The sequence below is a fragment of the Rattus norvegicus genome, chromosome 8 (genome assembly GCF_036323735.1).
Source record: "Rattus norvegicus strain BN/NHsdMcwi chromosome 8, GRCr8, whole genome shotgun sequence".
NCBI lineage: Eukaryota > Metazoa > Chordata > Mammalia > Rodentia > Muridae > Rattus > Rattus norvegicus.
In genome coordinates, this window is record NC_086026.1 from 75,936,130 (window position 1) to 75,958,093 (window position 21,964).

General features: G+C 41.3%; 1 protein-coding gene across 13 annotated transcripts in view; it reads left to right on the forward strand.

Annotated features, from left to right (window-relative positions):
• Herc1 (HECT and RLD domain containing E3 ubiquitin protein ligase family member 1) overlaps window positions 1-21,964 on the forward strand; it is a 169,001-nt gene that overhangs the window by 139,783 nt on the left and 7,254 nt on the right. For all 13 annotated transcript variants that reach the window (XM_063265523.1, XM_063265529.1, XM_063265525.1 and 10 more), the window contains 17 exons: window positions 308-454; window positions 788-889; window positions 2,603-2,776; window positions 3,562-3,855; window positions 5,081-5,146; window positions 5,318-5,443; window positions 6,310-6,448; window positions 7,733-7,914; window positions 8,658-8,813; window positions 9,715-9,837; window positions 10,974-11,076; window positions 13,104-13,273; window positions 14,937-15,075; window positions 17,759-17,928; window positions 18,986-19,155; window positions 19,392-19,557; window positions 20,569-20,645. In XM_063265523.1, the coding sequence (XP_063121593.1) occupies window positions 308-454; window positions 788-889; window positions 2,603-2,776; window positions 3,562-3,855; window positions 5,081-5,146; window positions 5,318-5,443; window positions 6,310-6,448; window positions 7,733-7,914; window positions 8,658-8,813; window positions 9,715-9,837; window positions 10,974-11,076; window positions 13,104-13,273; window positions 14,937-15,075; window positions 17,759-17,928; window positions 18,986-19,155; window positions 19,392-19,557; window positions 20,569-20,645 (2,504 nt within the window). The remainder of the gene's footprint in view (window positions 1-307; window positions 455-787; window positions 890-2,602; window positions 2,777-3,561; window positions 3,856-5,080; window positions 5,147-5,317; window positions 5,444-6,309; window positions 6,449-7,732; window positions 7,915-8,657; window positions 8,814-9,714; window positions 9,838-10,973; window positions 11,077-13,103; window positions 13,274-14,936; window positions 15,076-17,758; window positions 17,929-18,985; window positions 19,156-19,391; window positions 19,558-20,568; window positions 20,646-21,964) is intronic.

A 21,964-nucleotide genomic window follows, 5' to 3' on the forward strand; every position in this document is an offset into this window, starting at 1 on the left:
CATGGATTTTTTTTGGGTTTTTTCAGTTTTGTTTTTTTTTTTTTTTTTGGTTTTAGATATTGGAACTTTGAAATACAGTAATTTCTGCTTATTTAAAGAACAGAAAGTTAGTTTTAAAAAGTATCAAAACAGAGCCAGGTTGCTGTTTATTGTTACTTATTAAGTTAGGGAACTTTATGGGAGAAGGTGTCTCTACCTAGATCTCCAGTTTCATACTATTCAAATGTAAAATTTCCAAGAGTGAGCTGTGAATCTTGAGCCTGTAAATTATTTTTAAACTAATACATATCAAAACAATGACTTACAGGATGGCTTTAAGAAATCGGCAGGAGCCAAGTGTGTCTATCAGCTTCGGGGACACATCACACCGGTTCGGACTGTGGCCTTCAGTTCCGATGGCTTGGCCTTGGTGTCTGGTGGACTCGGAGGGCTTATGAACATTTGGTCTTTAAGGGTAAGGACACAGGTTGTTTTTTATTTAAAATATATTTTTACATTAGTTTGGATCATATATAATAAAAGTTAACCAACCCTAAGAATGTCATTGGATAATAAAGATGCTTATGTAGAGTAGTCCACTACAAACGAACCAGTCTTCTCTCCGCTGGATTTCTTTCTGATGAGTATATTTAAAGTGAAAAGCAGGGAGCAGGTTATCAATTGAATGCTGTTGAATCCAGCTCAGTTATAATTTTTAATGTATATTTTGTGGATATAAGGTAACAGATATTGCGGCAACAATGCCTAAAGTCAAGAAATGAGTTTTAATAAATATTTTTCATTTTAGGATGGCTCTGTCTTGCAAACTGTTGTGATAGGCTCTGGAGCTATTCAGACCACAGTATGGATTCCAGAAGTTGGGGTAGCTGCCTGCTCAAATAGATCAAAGGTACCATTACAAACACACCAAACTGTAGAATGTGAGCCTAGAGAAGTTTAGAAATTGCAGTCCACCTCCCCCCCTTACAGAGGAATGACTTCTATCTGAAAGATTAGTATTTGTTCAAGATAATGCAACTATTTAATAATAGAAGGGAGTTAGAAACCAGGGATGCTCATTTCTTACTTTTTGCTATACCTGGGCTTTGCTGAAAGTGCTTGATTTTTTATTTCCCTTGGAAGACACAAGTAGATTCTGATTTTCTCACATGATTTTTGATAGCATTAAACTATCTCAAAAGGATATTCTATGGGGAAAAATTCAAAGACATTAAGACATCCAAAATATGTCTGGCTTTAAAATACTAGCCAGCTTGCTGTGATATTTAAATATCAAGATCAGTGTGCTATTTGATTTATATTTTATATACTTACATAGTGTTAAAAGAAGCTATAATCATATGTGAATAGTCCTAAAAGTAAAAATAAAAACTAACCAATCCTAGGTTCTCTTTAAGATTGGCAGTGTACCTAGTGTGTAGCACCCTAAGCAGTACAAATAGCCATCAAGCCTATTGCATAGAGCAGGGCAGTTCTGAAACCTTTGCATTGTTTCTTAGGAAACAACTATTTTTGTTTCTGCTAGTATCCTTACATTTGTGTCAGACTTGTGAGGTATGTTTCATGCCTCGTCTTATAAGTTCTATGAACTAACAGATAATTGATACTGTTTTTAAAGAAAATTCATTAAGGTAGTTCACACTTTTTAAATTATTTTTTATTCACTCATTTTACCTAGATAGAAATTAGAATGTTTTAAAATTTCTGTAGACATTTTTTAATATGTAAAAAGGCAAGTACCAGTGGAAGGGGAAGCCCTTGGTCCTGAACCCCCAGTGAACGTGGTTGTTGGGAGGAGGGCGGTAATGGGGGGAGGATGGGGTGGGGAACACCCATATAGAAGGGGGGGAGGGATTAGGGGGATGTTGGCCCGGAAACCAGGAAAGGGAATAACAATCGAAATGTAAATAAGAGATACTCAAGTTAATAAAGAAAAAAAGAAAAAAAATTAAATGTAGGCATGGAAAGAAGTGCTAGCTGACAGGAACCGGATGTAGATCTCTCCTGAGAGACACAGCCAGAATACAGCAAATATATAGGCGAATGCCAGCAGCAAACCACGGAACTGAGAACAGGACCCCCGTTGAAGGAATCAGAGAAAGGACTGGAAGAGCTTGAAGGGGCTCGAGACCCCATATGAACAACAATGCCAACCAACCAGAGCTTCCAGGGACTAAGCCACTACCCAAAGACTATACATGGACTGACCCTGGGCTCCAACCTCATAGGTAGCAATGAATAGCCTAGTAAGAGCACCAGTGGAAGGGGAAGCCCTTGGTCCTGCCAAGACTGAACCCCCCAGTGAATGTGATTGTTAGGGGGAGGGTGGTAATGGGGGAAGGATGGGGAGGGGAATACCCATATAGAAGGCAGGGGAGGGGTTAGGGGGATGTTGGCCCGGAAACTGGGAAAGGGAATAACATTCGAAATGTATATAAGAAATACTCAAGTTAATAAAGATAAAAAATAAAATTTTTAAAAAAAGCAAAGTATTTAATCCAATTACTGGAGGGAATGTCTCTAGTTCAGTGGTGATGGCATGGTTTTTAATCTTTTATATAATAAACAAATTAATTATTTGGCATGATTTATTTTCCACTAGGATGTTTTGGTTGTGAACTGCACAGCAGAATGGGCTTCTGCCAATCACATTTTAGCAACCTGTAGGACAGCCCTGAAACAACAGGGCGTTCTGGGCTTGAACATGGCTCCCTGCATGAGAGCGTTTCTGGAACGACTACCCATGATGCTTCAAGAACAATATGCCTATGAAAAGGTAACTCCTGGCCCTATCTCCCATAGTGCTTAGTGGTTTGGAATTTGGATCTCCTGCACAAACCACCCAAGGACATGAAGTGCAGCTATCTGTACAGAAATGAAGCCAGTATATCTAAGTGGTCGTTCAGTAGTCTTAAGTCCATTCCTTATTTTCACTCGAGTAAAATGACACTGTAACTCCAGAATTTTTAGTGTTGATACATTCCTTTTCATATGATTTATTCACTCTATATCCAGTTAATTTAACTGGACAATATGCCTGGATTTAATGTCCATGGTCTGTGATAGATTTGCTTTGCCATGATGAAAGACTGCTATAAAAGGGATTTACCTTTGATGACTACCAAGGTTTTCTTGGTAAAGAAGAAATGTGAAAGGAGTAAGGTCTTTGTGATTTAGCTGTTAGTTACCTTGTTTATAGTCAAGAAAAAAATGCACATGACACAGTCTAATATGATCCCATATTGGATCCTGGAACGAAAAAGGATAACAGCGGTAAGACCAAATAAAGCTCTAGTTAGCTAATGTTTCTTGGCTAGTTTAGCTAAGAATACGTTTCTTAGTTCTTATCAGTGCAATATGATTATATAAGATTATATATATATTCTATATATATGTGTACATATATATTATAGTATATATATATATGATGTTAGAGAAAATGTGTAAAGAATATGCTCAATTCTCTTTACTAGTCCCATAAGCTTTCACAACGTAAGTTTATTCAGAATATCTGACACAAGCTCCTCCTCAACGTGGCATTCTTTTGTTTTTTTATCTTAGCCTCATGTAGTTTGTGGTGACCAGCTTGTTCACAGCCCCTACATGCAATGTCTGGCTTCCCTTGCTGTGGGACTTCATCTGGATCAGCTGTTGTGTAGCCCTCCAGTGCCACCCCACCATCAGAACTGCCCCCCTGACCCTGCATCCTGGAATCCCAATGAGTGGGCCTGGTTAGAATGCTTCTCAACCACCATCAAGGCTGCAGAAGCCCTGACCAATGGAGCACAGTTCCCAGAGTCATTTACTGTCCCAGATCTAGAGCCCGTTCCGGAGGACGAGCTAGTGCTGCTCATGGTAAGTGCAGCGTGAGCTGCTGCCGTTCGTGGTGGAGATTGCATCATGGCTGCTTGGTGTGCCACAGATCTTTGCTGGCTCGACTAACTAGTGACATGCCCTTAGGTAAACTGAATATATGTTTCTGTCGGATGGCTGTTCAAGGCTCTGGTGACAGAGCCTTTCTGAATGTGCTGACTCCATATATAGTTCCATATTTTTCTGTTTTCTTCATCTGTAAGTGCTTGTTAAGTACTTAATCATACACATTTTTAGTTTTCCTCTGATCATTTTGTGAGATTGATGCCACATAGAAACAAATGATGCCACTTAAAACATTAGTAATCAGCGTCAGGTGAGAGTACAGAAGAGCATTCGGTGTGTCGCTTCTTTTTCACTGTAGCTAATAGTGTTTAGCTATAGAAATGGTGTTGACCATAAAATGCCAAAGTAAGGAGCATGAGCCAGTACCTGACCTAACTTTAGTTCAGGTTTATATATTTCAACATAAAAATGTAAGTACAACATAAAACAGATAAATGAATTAAAGAAAATCATCTGAATACGTAATTTTTAATCAAGAAATGTCTTCCATAGTATTGTGAATGTTATATTCAGCATACCTGCTTGACATGCATAGGGCCCTGAGTTTGGTCCCCAGCACCAGCACCATAGACGGATAATGGAATAGAGAGGAGATCGGTAACATAAATAGAACAGAGTATATCAGCTCTTTTTGAACCCCACTTGGATTTAATATCATCTTATAGATATGGAAATTGAAGCTCAAAACAATGACAAAACCTTCCCACTAAACTAGACAAAGAATTTGTACCTTGCCTTGAACTCCTTGGTGCTTAATATTGTTGCTCAGTAAACAGGAACAGTTAGCTTTGAACTTAGACTACAGTAATAATGAAAGTGTGTATAAAAAGTAAATATTAGAATGCAAAAAGCAAGTTTGAAATTATGATCATACTGAACTTGCTGGGTGGGGTGGCACATGCCTCTAACTCCACCTTCCTAGAAGGAAAAGGCAAGAGAATTTTGACCCCAAGAATTTGAAGGCGGCTGATGTAAACATCATAGCAAGACCCTGTCTTTTTAAAACAAAAAAGAAAGTAAGAGCAACTCCTCCTGACTTGTCATAATATCACCATATTCTTTAGAAAGGAAATGTAATCACCAAAGAGCAGACAAGTTCTGACAAAGCATCATTGTTTCTGATGTGTGCTCTGTCTTACAGGATAACAGCAAGTGGATCAATGGCATGGATGAACAAATTATGTCCTGGGCAACTTCCAGACCTGAGGTCAGTAAGGATAAGTTTACTCTGTGGTAGGTTTCAGTCAGTCTTTTGATTGTAAATGTGTGTGTTTCTGTGTCCTTCTGTCTTCTGTAGAGGTTGTCACACACTTGTACTCAGTGTGTATTTGTTTGAGCTACTAGACGAACCTAACTTGAGGTGCTGTGGGTTTTTCAGGACTGGCACCTGGGAGGTAAATGTGATGTCTACTTATGGGGTGCTGGCAGGCACGGACAGCTGGCAGAAGCTGGGAGAAATGTAATGGTACCAGCGACAGCGCCTTCATTCTCACAAGCCCAACAGGTAACTAGCAGAGTGAAGAGCAGAGAAGAAGTGTGAGAATTCAGATTGCTGTCAGTAACTTATTTGGAGTTGAGTCTTGTCAGTTTAGTAGTCTATTGTGGTCAGTCATTAAAGAACTTCATTTTAGATGTGGCCTCCAAATAAGACCTTACTAAGGTTTTATTGTACTTGACATTTTATTAATAAGTTTCTAAAATTTTCTTGTTTCTAAGTATTGTCACAGTATATTAGGGCAATGAGTGTATATTTATGGAAGCTGAGCTAATCTTAATCTCTGTGCTCTTGGGGAACCATGATCTCGAGCCAGACTTTATTAATACCCTCCCTTTGTCCAATAGTTGTGGTATTGAATTCCCAAACTGTCCTTGAAACCACTCATTTCACTTGTGTTCTCTTCTACCTAAAGTTGTCCCAGAGTTCACTGTTCTTCCCTGTGTGTGTCCCCTCCGACATCTGCCTCTTTCTCCACCAGACTTTACTAGTTTCTGTATCCTTTCCTTTCTTCTCTTATCTATGTTGTTGTTTAACTGTGCACAGGTAGCTGAAATCTTGTGGTTCTGAATTATTTCAGTCAGATGGGACTCATGTTCCTTAATTGTAATCAGAATATAGTAATCAAAGGTTATAGGGAAGCCTCAGGTAGGCCAGTTTTTCTGCTTTGGTACAAAGGAAAAAAAGAATGAGTAGAGATATCCTCGGGTGCATGGGATCACCTAAAATGTCTGTATGTTAGAGATACACAGTAAGAGTAATGAGGTGGTAATGTTTTTGTTTAGTCTTAAATAATTTTACACATAAACATAGTATATCTTGATTATGTCTGACTCAAATAAGGATAATGTTTTTAATTTTGTGTTTTCTACTAGGTTATATGTGGTCAGAACTGTACCTTTGTCATCCAGGCCAATGGCACGGTGTTGGCCTGTGGGGAAGGAAGTTATGGCAGATTAGGGCAAGGAAATTCAGATGACCTTCATGTGCTGACTGTTATTTCAGCCCTACAAGGTGAGACTGCCCTGAATTTAGAAAGGTTAGAAACTGACCTGACTGTAGGAATGTGTGCATTCACTGGAACATTTCCCAACTCAGAGAATCCATGGAGTTTGCTTATGCAAGGGTTCTAGTTACATAATGTATATATCCTTAATTTTCACATTTTAAGCTATTTCACAAGTAGGAGGCTAGAATCCAGCAGCATATATGTATTTGAGATCGAATGAAAACCAAATGTTTTAAAATTATAAACATATTTTTAAAAAATTGTTAAACTCTAATTAGGTAGTAGGGTGTGTGTGTGTGTGTGTGTGTGTGTGTGTGTGTGTGTGTGTGTGTGCGCGCATGTGTGTGTATATTAGTGAATGGCATTTCACTAACATAAAAAATAGTTCACGAGGCTGGAGAGATGGCTCTGAGGTTAAGAGCACTGACTGCTCTTCCTGAGGTCCTGAGTTCAAATCCCAGCAACCACATGGTGGCTCACAACCATCTGTAATGAGTGTCAGAAGACAGCTATAGTGTACTTAGACATAAAATAAATAAACAAATATCTTTAAAAAAATAGTTCACATGAAAATCTCCAGCTGTGCTAATGAGTTTAAAGGGCATCTGACAGAATTCTGTGTCACTTGAGAAAGCAATAAAAACTGCTATGGGATCTCTTGGATCCCAAAACTCACAATAAGGGATATCCCACTTTTGAACACTGTGGAATGGCATTATCCATAGCTCTCTATCATACATATCCAGATGTATTTGGCCTACAGGCTGTAAGGCGAGCATGCTTGTTCATGAAGAATATAGAAGGAAAATGCTTCTACTAAGGCTTACCAGTAAGTTCCCAGGAGATCGGTGCAGAACTGGGTCGGAGCATGCTGCAGTGTAAGGGGGAACTCAGACGAGGTCTCCTGTTCTCTCAGTCCCAGCTCTGGAACCTTGCACGACCACTACACCACTTTCCAACTTAGTCTCTGCTGCTGTAGAAAATGGGAATGTCTGCCAGTAGACCTCTGTGAAAGGAAAAATGAGACATCCTAAGTAAGCATTTATAGGAGTGGCTAGAATATCAGTCTTGGTAGCTGTGATGGCTGTTCATGTCCTCCCTTGTCTTCATCATTTTGCATGATTGTTCTCAAATATGCAAGTTTATGACTATAAATTTTATTTAAAATTTTAAAAAGTTTGATATTCTACAGTATCATTTTGATGTTTTTTCAAATTTTAGGCCATACTCTAGCAGCTGCAAGAATGAGAGTTTACCATTTGAGACCTTGTGTTTCTGCTATCTTCTAGGTTTTGTGGTGACCCAGCTAGTGACTTCCTGTGGCTCAGATGGACACTCAATGGCCCTGACAGAAAGTGGTGAAGTCTTTAGCTGGGGAGATGGGGACTATGGCAAACTTGGCCATGGCAACAGTGACAGACAGCGGCGGCCAAGGCAGATTGAGGCCTTACAAGGAGAAGAAGTGGTGCAGGTCAGACGCAGCGTTCCTAAGTTTGCCTTTGATCTACATACAGTGTCATTAGTAGCACTCTGAAGTTTAGCCAGAAGGAGTAGTATAAAGACAGACCGCATGGGCAGAATAAGAGATCCGCGACTTTTGGTTATGTAGGCTCATTACTGAGCTTTTCAGAAATTAAATAGATTTTAATACTAGAATGGACTTGGGGTTGAGGATTTAGCTCAGTGGTAGAGCGCTTGCCTAGCAAGCGCAAAGCCCTGGGTTCGGTCCTCATCTCCAAAAAAAAAAAAAAAAAAAAAACATAGAATGGACTTAACTTTTCCAAGCCAGCAGACTTGGTCCAGGATAGGATGCTGCATATTCTTGGGAAAAACTCCATAGGACTAGGTTCTTGGTAGGTAATGGGGAAGTTTTCATTTAACCTTTTCCTTTCTGTTGCAAAGGGATGTGCATGTCTGTTAGATCAGCTAGTGATCTAAGGTCATATTGTAAAATCACATAGCACTGCAGAGTTCACTATAAATTTTCCACTCATTTATTTCCTTCAGTCTGCATCAGTGGACACAGCCAAAAGAGTGATGGCAGTTATTCCAGTGTCTACTTGGCTTTTCTGAGCCTGCTAGGCAGGTTAGGAGGCTGTGTGAGCAGGGGGACTGGCTGCTCTTCCCTTGTCAGCTGATTCATAATCAAAAGTGAGTGACTTCTTTCCTAGTCTGTCTTCTTATAAACTTTTTTTCTCCTTGATTCTGCCCTAGATGTCTTGTGGCTTCAAGCATTCAGCAGTGGTAACATCAGATGGCAAACTCTTTACCTTTGGGAATGGTGACTATGGTCGTCTGGGTCTTGGAAACACCTCTAACAAAAAACTTCCAGAGAGAGTGACTGCACTGGAGGGATATCAGATTGGACAGGCATGGCATAAGTCAATATAATGTTTGAGTTGATAGTAATTTCTTACCTTTTCTGTTTCCACTTAGATATTCTTCTATCAATCAGAAAGACCAGGATTGCTAGTTGCATGTAACCTCTGTATCTTTTGTTTGGCATACTTTACAATTTCGTGACTTTTTCCCAATGTGAAAAAAAATTCACATTTTTGGCCCCTAATTTTTTACATGTGACTATTTAAAAAATACCACCCGTAAAGTACTACCAACAACTTGCTATATAAAGTCTTTATAAAATCTGGGTGTGGTAGCACACACCTGTAATCCCAGCATTTGAAAGGCCAAAGCAGGCAGATCTAGAGTTCAGGCTTAGCCCAGGTGATTTATCAGCACCGCATCTCAAGCAAGCAAGCCAGCAGCAGCAGCAGCAGCAGTAGCAGCAGCAGCACAAAACTGCCTTTACACAGCACAGCAGCACAGGACTGCCTTTACACAGCACAGCAGCACAGGACTGCCTTTACACAGCAACTTTTTGTTGCTCCTGTGTGTCAGTGTTAAGTTGGATAGCTGGATTTTTCCATCTGCATAAAGACACTGAAAGTGTTTCTCAATAATGGGTAAGATCTCTTGACTTTCCCTATGTCATCGCTGAGACAGCCTCTGTAGTAAATGAATATTCCTGCCTTTTCTACTTTTTTTAGCTACAGATGCTTGAAGAATTTTACTTTGAAGAAAAGAATTATTTAGGGGTCTTGGGAATTCTAGTTGATGTGTTTGGGTTAACTTTTGAAGCAGTTACCAAAACCAATAAGGATCTTGGGAAACAACACATGAAATTTTTCAGTCGAGAAGAAGGAAGAGTTCTGGAAACAGAATTTGTGCTCAGGTCAGATGATCTGCTCACTAAGTACCCGTGTTTCTACAGGTGGCCTGTGGGCTGAACCACACCTTGGCAGTGTCAGCAGATGGCTCCATGGTGTGGGCATTTGGAGACGGAGACTATGGTAAACTGGGCCTAGGAAACTCAACTGCAAAGTCTTCTCCTCAGGTCAGTTACTCTTAGTTTTGTTTTTTTTGTTTTTTTTTTTTTGGGGGGGGGGTTCTTTTTTTCAGAGCTGGGGACCGAACCAGGGCTTTGCGTTTCCTAGGTAAGCGCTCTACCACTGAGCTAAATCCCCAGCCCCTACTCTTAGTTTTTATACAACAGAAATTAGGTTTTGCTTATAAAAGTACCTCTTTTACATTGGAAGTACTTTGGCTAAAACATTTTTATAATTCATAATGAAGGTTTAAGGCCTTCAGTTGCTTACTCTCAAATATCCAGCATTCTAGATCTTGACTTTTAGAAAGGTGAAGTGGATGTAAACATCCCACAAGAATAAGCTTCCGTCTCTGCAGATGAGCTAAGTGCTGTACGACTATATCCCATGTAAAGAGGCACCTCCCTGTCCTTATGGAGGACAGAGTTTTACAACTCTGCCTACAGCTGCTGTTTCAGCATATTACCATTGAATTGTGCATCTTTCAAAAACAAAGAAAAGAAATGAGTGCTTATAAAATTAACGGGGCCCTGTTACTCACATTTTAGGTTTCTTGGGTCGGTAGACCGCCTGTGCAGCTTTGCTACATCGGCTTTCCTTCCATATTTAAATAGCGTGACATGATTTATAACTTTGTTTCCACTTCAGTTTGCTATCATGTATAGTTAGTGACATGTTAACAGTTGCTTTGATGAATATTCAGTAGGGATGCAGAAAAGCAGACAACTTCATTTGTGGGGAGTGTAGAAGGCAGGTAGCTGTTACCGCCTGGGAAAGCTGAAAGGAAAGCAAGCTGACAGGAAGCTGCCTGGGGTCTCACAAGAACGCGAAATATTGTTTTAAAGGTTATGGTTTTCTTTGGTTTCTGTTGCTCAGTAGAATGCTTCCACTTCACAAATTCCCGAGGACGTGAGCCAGAGGTCCTGAGCCTCTGCAGTCTCTGGAACACAACCGCCCAGAGCAGTAGGAGAGAATAATCTCTAGGAATGTGATTTGGGTAAAACAAGTCATATTGGGTAACAGTTGGCCTTTTTATTGAAGACAGGATTTGATGTTATAAATGTCAGTAGGAAACTTTAAGAGGTTTTTGCATGTTTATTTGTTTTTTCCTTCCAAACACATACTTTATACTTTTATTTCACAGAAAGTTGATGTCCTTTGTGGAATTGGAATTAAAAAAGTGGCTTGTGGAACTCAGTTTTCTGTGGCTTTGACTAAAGATGGCCATGTGTATACTTTTGGTCAAGGTAAGATATCTTCTAGCCTATATTACTTTTTATACATGTGTATTATGAAACTGTTTGCCTTCTAGGTTCATAGAGAGTTCTGAGTGGTGTCAACAGTGTTCCCTTGTTCATTGCTACTCTCTGCTCCTATTTGATGAGTTTGTTTTCAAGGACAAGCTCCCCTCCATTAAATCCCAAGTGAGAGCCTTCACACTTGCTCAAAGAAACAATCACAAGAACTCTGCCTCCTCCTTTCTGCTGCTGTCAGGCTGTAGAGACTGAGAGTTGTGTGAGGGTGGTGTGAGAGATGAAGTAAACGGTGACTAGAGTTTCTACCTTGGGAGAGCACTAAGTCCTCCCAGTAAGAAATGAGCTGGCTCACGAGAGAAGGAGCTTGGTGTAATCATTGTGTGAGTTTGCTTTTTCTTTAGCAAAGAAAAATTGCTGGCATAATGGAAGAAAGGTTCTGTTCCATGGATGCAGAAAGATCTGTGTGTGTAGTTGTTTCATGGATGCAGAAGGGGCAATGTGTAGTTTTATGGTCCATTGCTCCTGGGTTTATGAAGAAACAGATTCTCTTGTGAGAAGAGAATGTCTGAACAAAGCTAGTCACCTCGTGGTAGATATGAAGTAAAGAAAGGGGAAAGGGTTGGAGACAAGGTAGAACCTTCAAACACATGCCTCCAGGCTGGCAAGATGGCTTCATGTATAAAGACACTTGCTGCCAAGCATGAGACCTGTGAGTTCCATTGCAGAATTCACATGTTGAAAAAGGAAAAATTCTAACCTTAAACATATGTAGTATGGCTTATATGTGTGCACACATAAGAAGAGAAGGGGGAGAAGACGAGGCAGCAACAAATAAATAAAGGGCTGGAAAGATGATTCAGTGGTTACTAGCACGTGGTGCTTTTACAGATGGCTTGGCTTTGGTTCCAAGCATGCACACCATGTGGTTCACCACCATCTCTAACTCTGATTCCAGGGGATTCAACACATGCCTCTAGTCTCCATGGGCACTAGGCATATTGGGTGCAGGCACTCAAACATGTACATAAAATGAAAATTAATATTTTAAATGAATAAACAAATATTAGAAAAGAACGATATGCCTCCCAATTGCTACTTCTTCTGACCAGGTCCCACCTCTTAGTAACCACTGAGCTGCGGAAGGATCTATTGATGAAGGTAGCATCCTCTCAGTAGCACTGTCAGTTTGGGTCTATAGCGTTAACACATAAGCTTTATGTCCAAATCATAGCCGCCATATAGGGACTTCTGTTCTAGACTTCTCTGTATGGAGATATCCAGCAGGCTATTGGGGTTTGTATCTGGGACTCCAGAGGGGATTCGGTGACTTACCTGGTGGTAACAGATGAACTTACTCATTGATTTAAGAATCCCAAAGAACCTGTAGAGTGAAAAATAGAGTAGAATTCTAGGGACTGTTGGGGCAGAAGATTTTGAATAGAATATTGGCAAGAATAGTGAAGAGTCTCCAGGGAACTGGGGAAGCTCAGGTCATATTACCAGATGATTATGTGTCATTCCCAGTGGCCAGAATCTGAAAGACCACCGCAGCAACCAGGCAGGAGTCAACTCACGGTTTTAAGGAGAAGCTTTAGGGCAGCTGTAAAAGTGGAAGCCAGGTGGCAGATGCCGTGCCTAATGGGCCTGGAGGTTATTGAGCAGCAGGGATAAAGAGAGAGGTGGGGTAGAAATTTGAGGCTGATAGGTTGAATGCCATTTTTTTAAGAACACAAGAAACTTTGAAGGCCTTGTTGAACGTGTATCAGTCCTTTCAGTATGAGCATATTGAAAAGCCTCGTGGCTTGGCTTACAGACTTTAGTTTTAATTTTCTCTATAAATAAAAAGATTAACATTTCATACAGGAATAGCCTCAGACTTGTTACCTAAAACTTGGTGTATTTTGCTGGGATAGCAGTTTTTGCACCACGCTATATACATGATTGTCATTCTAATGCAAAAAGTTAATGGTCTCTTACAAAACACAAACTTCATAACACTTCCCCTTGCTGTCCTTCAGACCGGTTGATAGGCTTGCCTGAGGGTCGTGCTCGTAATCACAATCGACCCCAGCAAATCCCTGTCCTGGCTGGCGTGGTCATTGAAGATGTGGCAGTTGGAGCTGAACACACACTTGCTTTGGCATCAACTGGAGATGTTTATGCCTGGGGTAGCAATTCAGAAGGGCAGGTAAATGTCATATTTGCTGCTTTTGCATACTCTAGAAATCTGACGTTTATTTGTAAGAATATCTTTGTATTTTATAATTCCTTTGCTTGTGCAAGAAATATTGTCATCTCCTGGAGTCACAGAAGTAAGGGCAGGAATGAAGGGAAAGAGAATGTGAAAAGACATCAGGTTGATGCACTTAGTCCTTCTGTCTATCTGTGTGTGAAGAGAGACTTTGGTAGGAGATGCCTGAGATTGATGCTTCTACAGTGGTTTTCAACCACAAGCAGAGCCATCCTCGCCTCCTCCCATAATCTCTAATCTGATTGCCCATAGAATCAGAGATCCTGTTGCTCAAGGCCTATTATTCACAGTAGCCTTAGTGAGCACTTACAGTCTCCTCATAACTGCATTAGCAGACCAGGAAGTTGTGGTTGCAGTAATTTTGATGAAAGGAGAATTAATGGCGAAGAAGCTTGGGGAATTCCAGGTTAGGTTTTAACAAGATCTTCCTTGATGTTGAACACCTTGCTGCTGCTGCTAAGAACAGAGAATTGGAGTCCATGTATATTTTATATCTGTCTGTTGTTATCAGAAACCAGTGTGTTTTAAGTAAGAGCTCTGGAGAGCCCTTTTATTTTTTTCCCACTTAATAAGAACTCCTACCCTTCCCAAAATACTCCTTCCAAGAATCCAAGAGTGTGACCAGTTTTTTTTTATTGGATTTTTTTATTTACATTTCAAATGTTATCCCCTTTACCAGTTTCCTGTCCATAAACCCCCTACCCAATCCCCCTCCCCCTGCTTCTATAAGGGTGTTCCCCCACCTATTCACGCACCCCTTCCTGCCTCCCCACCCTGACATTCCCCTACACTGGGGCATTGAGCCTTGGCAGGACCAAGGGCTTCTCCTCCCATTGGTACCCAACAAGGCCATCCTCTGCTACATATGCAGCTGGAGCCACGGGTCTGTCCATGTGTACTCTTTGGACGGTGGTTTAGTCCCTGGGAACTCTGGTTGGTTGGTATTGTTGTTCTTACAGGGTTGCAAACCCCTCAACTCCTTCAGTCCTTTCTCTAACTCCTCCAATAAGGACCTGTTCTCAATCCAATGGTTGTTTGGGAGCATCTGCCTCTGTATTTGTCATGCTCTGGCAGAGCCTCTCAGGAGACAGCTATATCAGGATCCTGTCAGCATGCACTTCTTGGCATCAGCAATATTGTCTGAGTTTGGTAGCTGTATATGGGCTGATCCCCAGGTAGGCAGTCTCTGAATGGCCTTTCCTTTAGTTTCTGCTCCAAACTTTGTCTCCATATTTCCTCCTATGAATATTTTTGTTCCCTCTTCTAAGAAAGACTGAAGCATCTGCACTTTGGTTGTCCTTCTTCTTGAGCTTCATGTGATCTGAGGATTGTATCTTGGGTAATTTGAGCTTTTGGGGAGAGATGGCTCAGCTGTTAAAGGTTAGGCTCACAACCAAAAATATAAGAGTTTGACCAGTAGTTAAGATTAATCCTGTTGCCCTTTTCTTTCAGGAGACAGTATAAACTTACAAGGACTACTGTGATAGAGAAATCAGAATTTATTCATTATTGATGTTGGTGCATGACACAAATGTTAATAGATTTTATTGGCTTGCCTTCTGCTTCTTCAATCTCTGTGCATTTTCTTTTTTATTCTTAGCTTGGCCTAGGCCACACCAACCACGTTCGAGAACCAACCCTGGTAACAGTTCTACAGGGGAAGAACATCCGTCAGATTTCAGCTGGCCGTTGCCACAGTGCTGCGTGGACAGCCCCACCTGTCCCACCAAGAGCACCAGGTGGGGGACAGACCATTTGTACTCTTCCAGATGCTCTTCTGCCTTCAGTACCGTGATGCACTGTCTGCCTGCGGTTCTGACTGTATCCAGAATGTCTAAAAACCGTCAAGACTTCTGGAATACTCTTTCTGCTACAAGCACCATAAATATTTCATATCAGACATTTCTTCTGCAGTACTCAGTGTGTAGCCAAGCTTCATGCCCGCTCTCTTTCTCTCTCTCCAGTCCCCAAAGAAATCAGCATGTTTTTTAGACAAACAAAAATTAAAATTAAAAATTAAAAGTTAGATCATCTACTAAGTGTACATATACTTATATAGATAAGTATAAATATACTTGTATAGATAAAAAGGTAACAAATCAAACTGGCCATGGTGGGCCACCTTTAATCCCAGCACTTAGGAGGCAGAGGCAAAGGTATCTATCTGAATTCCAGCCCAGCCTCATCTACATAGAAAGTTCCAAGACAGCTGGTGCTGGTAGGAAAACCCTGTCTCAAAAACCACCAACAAAAAGGTGACAGTTGCTTTATAAGGCTTACTACTGTAGAGATACTGAGGAGTGCTGGGTGAGGTGCTTCACATCTGTAATCCCAGCACTCAGGAGGCAGAGCCAAGGTCTACAGAGCAAGTTCCAGTTCAGCCATGGCTACACAGGAAAACCCTATGTTGAAAAACTAATGAAATAAAATAAAAGCTCTGAGGTGTCATATTCCTCACTCCAGTAGCCATTTAAAACAAATGTTTATTCAGTGACTCAGTACAAGTCTAGTTACTGCCATTTTATTCCATTATAGAATATAAATAGTGGCTGCTTCTAGTTTTGAGCCACCATGTGGTTGCTGGGAATTGAACTCATGACCTTTGGAAGAGCAGTCGGGTGCTCTTAACCGCTGAGCCATCTCTCCAGCCCTTTCTAGTTTTAAATTTTTTTAAATATTACAAAATCATTAAAGTCATTAAAAAAAAAAAAAAGACTTGAAAATATAAGGCAGGGCTGACAAGAGAGCTTAGCCAGCAAAATACTTACCACACAAGCATAAGGACCAGTATTTGAGTCCAAACATCCACAAAAAAGCCAATAGTGTTGCACACATTTGTAATCCCAGTGCTGAGGAAGCAGACAGGCAAACCCTGGGCTCACTGGCCAGCCAGCCTGGCCTGATGAACAAGCTCCAGGCCAATGGAAGAAGACCTTGTCTCCACAAACAAGGTGGATGGTCATCCTGAGGCCTGACCTCTCACACATACATGCATACATACACGTGTGCATAATTGTCTCCTTTAGTGAGGTCCTGTGATTGGCTCTGTCTTTCGTTTCCCTTAGTCGTAGCATTCCCGTGTTTGTGTTACTGCTTGTCCAAGCCCTCTTCTACTTGCTAGCCTTTGGGGTCTAAGGTCCTAGAATTTCTGAAGCCATGTGTGACCGAGTGCTTAGAGGTCCCTTCCATTTTTCTTACCTCCCTACTTCACAGCAAGTCCTTGAAGAAGACTCCTCAGAGATATTTTTTCTTAAGGACTGATTGTCATGAAGGAGATGAATACCTGGTCTCATCTACATCATGCATTAATATGGATTGACAATTATTAGATAGGAAAGGAAGAATCTGGCCCCTGCCCTAACTGTTTTTGTCTCTTTATTCAAACAGAAATATTAAAGGAGGAAAGACCAGGTTTCCTGGGGGGTTGTGTTTGTTTGTTTGTTTGGGGGTGCTGTTTTGTTTTAATTTTGTCTGTATTTGTTTTGTTTCATTGTTTTGGATTTTTAGGATGGTCTCATGTAATCCAGGCTAGCCATTAACTTAACATGTAATCCAGGCTAGCCGTTAACTTAACATGTAGCTGAGGATGGTCTTGAACTTCTGCAGGAATTACAGGCCTACAGTACCATTGCTAGGCTTATGATATTCACTCTTTTAAAGAGTAGTACTCTATGTAGAAACTAGTTGGTATTTTATTGATATGAAGAGATACCATGATCATGGCACCTTTTATAAAAGAGAACATTTAATTGTGGCTGACTTATAATTTCAGAGGTTTAATTCATTATAGTAGTAGCACACAGGCAGACATGGTATTGGAGGGAGTAGATGAGAGTTCTACATCTGGATCCACAGGCAGCAGAGAGAGAAACTCTGTGCTTGGAATGGGCTTTGTAAAACCTCAAAGCCAACAAGACCATACCTACTAACCCTTTCAAATAGTGCCACTCCCTGGTGACCAAATATTCAAATCTGTGAGCCTTTTGGGGTCTTTCTCATTCAAACTATCACAAGTACTAAATCATCCAAAAAATAAAAACAAAAAGATGAATTAATGGGTAGAGAGATATGTATCTATATAGAATAGTGTGTATAGCAAAATATTAAGTATAAACCGTAGGGACTAGAGTGATGGCTCAGCATTTAAGAGCACTGACTGCTCTTCCAAAGGTCCTGAGTTCAATTCCCAGCAACCACATGGTGGCTCACAACCATCTGTAATGGGATTCAATGCCCTCTTCTGACGTATCTGACAGTGTATTCACATATATAAAATAAATTAACTTTAAAAAAGGTATGAACTGTAAGTAGTTGGATTGGGTATCCATTGATTGCTATCTTAAAGTTCTCTGTTAAAGTTTTCAAATACTCAGAATTGAAGCATTGCATTTCCCTTGACAAGTGCTTCTGTGCTTTGGGCAGGTGTGTCAGTGCCTCTCCAGTTGGGCCTGCCTGACGCCGTGCCCCCACAATATGGGGCACTGAGAGAAGTGAGCATTCACACTGTGCGAGCCAGGCTCCGGCTGCTTTACCACTTCTCTGACCTCATGTACTCATCGTGGCGGCTGCTGAATCTCAGCCCCAACAACCAGGTACAGTGCTGGCCTTCAGTGTACCCGTGACGTACCTGCCAGGTCCCAGAGCTTTTAAAACATTCTCTCACGGCTAATGTGTTATGCTCTTTGTGTTAAGGAGAGGCCACCAGTTGTAATTCCATTTTATTGCTGATTTGGGAACATGTGAACAGAAAGCGTTTTGCTTTGTTCAGAACTGGAGGAAGCATGTCCTAGCTCCTGCCCAGTGTGATACATGATGTTAAGTGGATGGCATGTGGCCAGATGGAAAGGAGTTTCCCAGCCTACACAAGGCACCTGGAGCCCATCCCTAGTCCTGGAAAAAGGAAGGGGGAAACTAAGTTCACAGTGCCAGTGATGTCATAGGGTGCTAAAGAATCAAGTCAGCTGAGACATTTAAGAGACATCTTTCTCCCCACAAAGCAGCATTCTCAATCTAGTAAAGGGAAGCCTGGGAGATGAAGGAAATCGAGCTGTTTTGTCTGCTTTTATAGAACAGTCCCACATTTAAGAAGAAAGTGGTTATTGGATAAGTAAGCATGGCTGCCAAAATGTGTACCCGTTTATAAAACTCTCTGTCAGAACCTTTGGATCACCATTTATGACAGGTAGAAATAGATTTGACATCTCTTTTAGAAGCGGGTATCAGACAGGCAGGGGAATGCTCTGTTGTGCTAGACTGTCAGTAAGCTGGCTCTAATTAATTGAGAAATGTCTGATACAAAGCCATGTGAGAAAAGTAGCTGAGAAGTATCTAAATAGTTCATTTTCCCAGTGTTGAGAATTTGTGTGTGCACAACCAAACTGAAAAGCACGAATGCTATTGGAGGGACTATCTCTGTGTGGGTGGATTATGGTTGGTGGGATGCCATGTCTGTATTTCTCCTTTTTCTATATTTTCTAGGACTTAAAAAAATGGTAACCACATTTTATCAGTATTTTTAAGTTAACTAATTGCAACTGATATTCAGTTCTATGCTTTTAAAGGATGATTCAGAAAGAAATTATATCTTAAAATCCTATTTCTTTTAAATCTTGTATTATGCCATCTTTGATCCCCTTATGTTGTCTACAGAACAGCACATCTCATTACAATGCTGGAACATGGGGCATTGTACAGGGACAGCTTCGGCCTCTGTTAGCTCCAAGAGTCTACACACTCCCCATGGTGCGCTCCATAGGGAAAACCATGGTTCAAGGCAAAAATTATGGACCTCAGATTACCGTGAAGAGAATATCAACCAGGTAGGTCATGTGTGTTTCACTAACTAGCTAGGATTGTTTAGAATATTACTGCTACCCCATTTCTGTGAACCCTTATAAATGGTAGTGACAGCACTCACACTGGTCCCCATGTCTGTTCACTGATAGGAAAATGTCACCAAGGATCTTTATGGTGATCTGTGGAGATGAAGAGCTGTGTTATACTACTCCTCATGTTTTTTGTTGGTGGTGGTAGTTTTCCTTTTTCCTTTTTTTAGAGGACGGAAGTGTAAACCCATCTTTGTTCAAATAGCAAGACAAGTGGTAAAGCTAAATGCATCAGACCTCCGTCTACCCTCGCGAGCATGGAAGGTTAAACTGGTTGGAGAAGGAGCTGATGATGCTGGAGGAGTGTTTGATGACACTATCACAGAGATGTGCCAGGTACCTGCATGTGGGGTCCCTGCTGAGCTCTGAATGGTGTTGACTGCTGCCAGTCCTTGTCTGTATAGCATGGGACATCTCTGAGTCTTGCAGTTACTCTACTAGTGTATGGAGTGAATCGCAGTGAGTGTGGGAAGTGTTCTGTGGAGGTAGCTTAGCACATCAAGATCGGCGACTTAGGTGGCACTGATTGTTGTTAATTATGCTGCACTAGAAGAAACATGAACACACTCATAGAGGAGATAGATGAAGGACCACTGTGTACTCTAGAGCACAGTGGATCCACCAGGCTCCAGAAGAATAGAAAAATGAGTGTTGAAGAGTTTGAACTGGGCTGGAGAGATACCGCACTGATTAGAAGCACTTGGTGCTCTCCCAGAGTACCCAGATTAGCTTCTCAGCACCTACTCTCAGCTCAGAGGATTCTATGCCCTCATCTGGTTTTCAAGTATACTGCTCATATGCAGTGCACAGACAAACTGCAGACAGAATACCCATACAAGTCAATAAATTTTTTGAAATTAAAGCTTTTTTTAAAAAGTTTGGACTGTTTCTGATTTTAGAAGCCACACTGGCAGATGCTTGGAGATTGGTTTTGTTCCTTCTGCTTTGTCTGATAAACACTGCTGAGTCAGTGTGGAGTTTGAGCACACCCTGTACATAGCCTCCACCCTGTACAGAGCTGCCCAGCCGCTCACTAGTGTCCTCGCCTCTGGCTCTTCATGCTTCAGGTTTCATACACGGACGCAGGACTTCATACTTCACTTTAACCTGAAATCACAAAAATAACTACACGTAGAAGTCACTGAAGTATAGCGTTCTAAATTCTTTTTTTTTTTTTCTTTTCTTTTTTTCAGAGCTGGGGACCGACAAGCGCTCTACCACTGAGCTAAATCCCCAACCCCGCATTCTAAATTCTTAAAGATATCCCCTTCCCAGTATTATTTTTAATGTAGTTTGTTCTCTTGATGCATTTGATTGTCACCTCTCAACAAAACACTTTTTCTGCAGGAACTTGAGACTGGTATAGTTGACCTTCTCATACCCTCCCCCAATGCTACTGCAGAAGTCGGTTACAATAGAGACAGGTAAGACAGGCATGTTTCTCTAACGCCTTATGAGTGTCTCCTGTTCTCAGTGCTTCATACCTTGGTCCCTACTAAATTACTTTAACCAGCCCACCAGCCCTGTCATGGAGAGACGGCCATTGCCATCCTCACTCAGTACTGAGGGACAGATTGATGATAATCCCGAGTGGAGAGGAAACCCAGAGTTGCTAATGAGCCTTGGCTGCCTTATGTTTCTCCAGACTTTGGATCTTCCTTGTACCATGATTCATTAGGGTGCTGCGCTGAATGCCATGTCAGGAAACTAGTTGTTCACCATCCACCCATGCCCTTGTATTTGCAATTAAATTTTTTTTCATCTTGCTCTAAAGACTTAGAAATTATAAGTGAAATGATTTCAGAATGTGGGGCATTCTTGAGCAGGAGGCCAGTCAGCCATTTACTTGCTCTTACTGTTTTCAAAGTATAGCTGGGTGTGTGAGCACATGCCCATAACCCCAGCATCTGAGAAGTAGAGATAAGAGGATCATGAATCTGATGTTAGCGTGGCTTTGTAGGCTCTATCTTAACAAACAGGAACAAAATACAAGCTGCAGAGATGACTCAGTAAGAGCACCTGAAAACAAGAGGACCTGAGTTCTAATCCCCAGCACAGAAAACCTGGGTATGGCTGTTTGTGCCTGGAACTGAGATAGGCAGATTCTGAGAGCTCACTGGCTAACCTAGCCCAAACCAGGCAAGCTTCATATTTAATGATTTAGTCTCAAAAAATAAGGGAGAAGACAGGTGTTGTGCCTCATACCTTCAATCATAGCACTCAGGAGGCAGAGGCAGGCTGACCTCTGTGAGTCTGAAGTCAGGTTTGCTTACATAGTTTCAGCTCAACCAGCAATAATAGTGAGACTTGTCTCAGGAATATAAGGTGGAGAGCAGTAGAGGAGGATACTCACCGTCCTCCTCTGGCCTTTACATACTCATCAACTACCACATAGTAAACACGCGCACGCGCGCACACACACACACACACACACACACACACGTGTTTTCTCTCTCACGCACACCTATGCACATGCTCTTGATCTCCATCTTACTCGTATAAACACAGACATATGGGGGGCGTGTTGATTCAGAATGCTGTCCCTGTGCTGTTCAAAAGGATAGTCATGTGTAGTTTGGGGAACTCTCAAGTGTGATTAGAGTAACTAATGGGCTGAACTTGAGCTTGTTCTGCCAGTACAGCTTACAGTTCCAGCCCATGAACCAAAGAGGGGCAGATCTGCTCTGATGCTCTAGCTGTGGGGATTGTTTCTAATGGAGGAGCCTTTAGCTGAAAGATGTGC